The sequence below is a fragment of the Oratosquilla oratoria genome, chromosome 5 (genome assembly GCF_046742065.1).
Source record: "Oratosquilla oratoria isolate Oo_2021 chromosome 5, ASM4674206v1, whole genome shotgun sequence".
Lineage (NCBI taxonomy): Eukaryota > Metazoa > Arthropoda > Malacostraca > Stomatopoda > Squillidae > Oratosquilla > Oratosquilla oratoria.
The window spans coordinates 39143329-39147219 of record NC_134781.1 but is presented as its reverse complement, the minus strand read 5'-3'; the positions used below and the strand labels follow the sequence as shown (position 1 = coordinate 39147219).

The 3891-nt window shown below is 40.0% G+C and overlaps 1 protein-coding gene across 1 annotated transcript; it reads right to left on the bottom strand.

The window, feature by feature from the left end:
- Positions 1–758: 758 nt before the first annotated feature.
- LOC143025745 (uncharacterized) lies at positions 759–3397 on the bottom strand. Its single transcript, XM_076185752.1, has 2 exons — positions 2934–3397; positions 759–813 (listed from the first exon to the last, which is right to left on the bottom strand). Exons 1-2 carry the CDS (start codon positions 3395–3397, stop codon positions 759–761), a joined length of 519 nt encoding a protein of 172 aa, XP_076041867.1.
- Between the last annotated feature and the right edge of the window lie 494 nt (positions 3398–3891).

Below are 3891 nucleotides of genomic sequence, written 5' to 3'. Positions count from 1 at the left end.
GGCTACCTGAGGTAGTATGTCACCCCTTTTGCTCATGGTTGGGTATCAGGAAAATGATTAAAATCGTCTGACGGCGGCCAGAGTTGATTGAAAAGTGTAATCTAAATTGCGACCACAGCATTGATGGAAAATGGTAAACTGCGGAAAACTTGAAGCAAGCTTTGTTCTCGTCACCATCTTCGTCGTCACCAGGAACTGAAGCGGTTATTCGAGATAGGCTGTAACATGTAGAAGAAAAGAAAAATGCCACCAGGTAAGAAAGGGGTTTTCCATCGACCAAGGAAAAGCGCTTGATATCAACCAGAATAAATAGAGGTGTGGACGGCAGAAAAATACGAACATCGACAAAATGAAACGTGAAGAATATATAGACGGTTGTCCTGAATAATTTTTTTGGGGGAGATTGGTCCCGTTGAAGTTTTGAGATAGCTTCTTCCGTTTCTGAAAGTTGTATTCCGTCGCGAATTATGGGCAGTTATAGCCATGGGAATGATATCGCCCCGAGCAGTTATGGAGATCATGAAGGAGGCAGATTTAAGAATGGTAGCAGAACGGAGGGACAGTCTAAGATATAAAAAAAAGATTACCTAAGTCACTCTTTGACTTGAGATTAGCCAGCAGTCACAAAAAGATCTGGTGCATAGGGGCGTTACTAAAATATTGGTTAAGTAAAACGTATCCAGCCCAAAACCAAATACGGGAATTGTGAAAATTTTGAGATTATATGCATATGTGACGTCACGCCCATTACTTACGTTTTAGTGTGACGTCACACACTGTAAGTCCCAAGTCAAAGGGTGTGGTGCCCTGATTCTGAAACAAATTTTTGAACTTTGTGTTTCGGAGGGGAATTTCCCCGCAGCTAAATGAAATAAAATCACTTTGCGGCAGCTTGAGTAAAGTAGATGACTAAAATCGTAAAACTTAGAGATATAATGAGGACAGGTTCAATGACATATATATATACATATAATTCCGACAGGCGCCCGGGATTTGAACCGGCTTTGCGTGACGCTAGGTCAAAGCTCTACCGACTGAGCTAAAGAAGCTCTAAAATTCTCCTACTTGGAAGTTCATCTAACTCCCAAATAACTTAGTCGACTGTTAACTGCCGTCCTAACTTCGTTTTACACACACACACACACACACACACTTATATATATATATATATATATATAATATATACAATTTTATCAAGCACATAAACTTTCCTTTTTAATTCCTTGCAAACGCATTCAAGACTAAGGTGAGCTCGATGGATACATATTGGGACACTAATACTATGTATATATGTATGTATATATATTTATATATATATATATATATATATATATATATATATATATATATATATGTAAGAGGAGTAGAGGGAAACACACAAGTAGAACAGGAGTTTATTCCTTGACTAGTTTCGCACAGTGATGCTTCTTCAGAAAGAATGGTTTGCATTACAGAATAACTGGTATTAAATACAAAAAATATATTAGGAGAAAGAGGGTATAAGGGAAGGTCACTTCCTATTCATGGTGGCACGAAATCGTGCGGGTTGGTCGGACTGGCGCTCCGTGTGGTGCTACGAGTGAACAGATGTCCTGTTGTTTTCCACTCAGTTGCTGCATGTAGTGCTGTTATCTTTGATAATTTAATATCTCCTATTCTATTATTTGTGCATTTATTTGTGGCTATGTATATGGCTTCTACCATTTTCCTCTGTTTCTTACTGAGGTTGTTGTGTAATACATCAGCTTCATCCCATTTTGGTAGGTGCCCTTTTTCATCTATATGGTGCACGAACGCGCTGGTTTCACGGTGGTGACGGACATCGGCTCTGTGTTCTTTGAGTCTTGTTGGCAAACTCCTATATGTTTCTCCAATATAAACATTATCACAACCTGAGCAAGGGATTCTATAAACTAAACTGTTGGTATTAATATTTTCCATCTTTGGTTTTATGATGTCCCCGATTTTCTTTCCTGCGTCACATGAGAAACGGATGTTAGAGTGTCTTAATTCTTTACTTAGTGCGCAGGCCAAATCAGAAGTGGGAACTACTACGTAGTTAATGTTTTTAATGTTTTTTTCCTCCTTGTTATTCCTCTCCCTTACAGCTTTGGCCTTCTTCAAGGTGGACGAGAGAAGACCGGTAGGGAAGCCAAGTTTTCTGAAAGTTTCGGTGACATGATGTAATTCGTCATGGAGGAATTCAGGGCTGCATATTCTGAGTGCTCGGAGAAAGAAGCCCATGACTACGCCGGTCTTGGTCTTTTGGTCGTGTGAAGCACTGAAAAAACTAATATAGTTCATCTTTGTGGGTGGGTTTCCTATACACTTTGAATTTGACAGTGCTATTTTCTCTAATGATATAACTGTATCTAGGAACGGTAGGGACCCATTAACCTCGTGTTCTACTGTTAGTTGGATCCTGGGATGGACTTGGTTGAGTTGTGAGAGGATGTCATCAATGTTGGTGTCTTTGGGGAGAACGAGAAGACAGTCATCTACGTACCTGTACCATTTGCTGTTATTTGGGATTATCTTAATATATTCTTCTTGTTCAAGTGTCTCCATAAAGAGGCATGCGGCTACTGCACTTAGAGGGGATCCCATAGGCAAACCTTCGTGTTGGTAAAAAGTTTTCCCGTTGAAGGAAACAGACGCACACTTGAAGCACATTTCAATTAGTTTTATATAGTCTCTCTTATTAATAGGAAGGTCGTCCGCGTTGATGTGTGTCAAGACTTTCTTGATAGCAGAGATGGCATTTTGTATTAAGACATTAGTAAATAAAACTTTTAACATCATAACTTACCAGTACTTTGTCTTTGAAATCTATTTCCTTTAATCTATTTAATAAGTCGGACGAGTTTTTAAGGTGTGCCTCACTGATTTTACCAAGTGATGAAGATAGTGGTTTAGCAAGATGTTTAGCTAACCTATGGGGCGCGCTGCCAATACCGGAGGTAATGGGTCTGAGGGGAATCTCAGGCTTGTGTGTCTTAGGGAGACCTCTCATGGATGGTATTCTTGGATTTTCCTCAAGAAGGTGTAATAGGCGTTTTCCTTTCTCTGTTCTTCTGAGTAATTTCCTTGCTTCCTTGTTGAATATATTGGCCTCATCCTTAGCTTGTTGTTCAGTTTGTGGTCTGTAAGTGTTTGTGTCCGAGAGAAGGGCTTCCATTTTCCTGATGTATTCAGTCTTGTCCATGATAACGATACCACCACCTTTATCTGCTTTAGTGACAACAATATCCTGGTTATTGCGTAGTTCTTCAAGTGCCACTTGGAATCTTCTTGGGATAGTAGGAGGGTTAGATTTGGAGGCTAAGGTGCAGCAAAAAAGGACTCCTTGTTTGAAACCGATGTCTATGTCATCTTCCTTCCAGTTATAGTTCTTCATAATGTAGTCGGAAAGTTTCTTGGTGTTATTGTTGGTGCTGAATTTTAGACCTAAAGAAAGAGCCTGTGACTGGGAAGGGGTGAGAGTGTAAGAAGACAAGTTATTCAGAAGGTGATGCTTACCGATGTTATTCCATTTGCTTGTGTTGCACAATTGACTAAGTTTAATGTTGGAGATTAGCTTGTTGTTGTTGATTCGATCTTGACAGTTTTTCCAACAAATGATTAGGCAGTTGAATGTGTCTCAATTGGCCTTTATAATCTTCAGCTTCATAAAGCAGAGTTTCTTTGGCTTCGAGCAAGTAGGACCGAGCAGTCTTGGAGAAAGGCAAATGTCCTCCTTGTAGGTGGATGGGGGCGGACTTAGGAATAACCTGCTCTTCTAAGCAATCTTGGAGGAAATTGATGCGGTTTCGAAGACTAACCAGTTTTTTCCTGAGTGCAAACTCTGCTCCTGTAAAGTCATTGAGTGTTTCCTCTCTACCTGGGGACGAA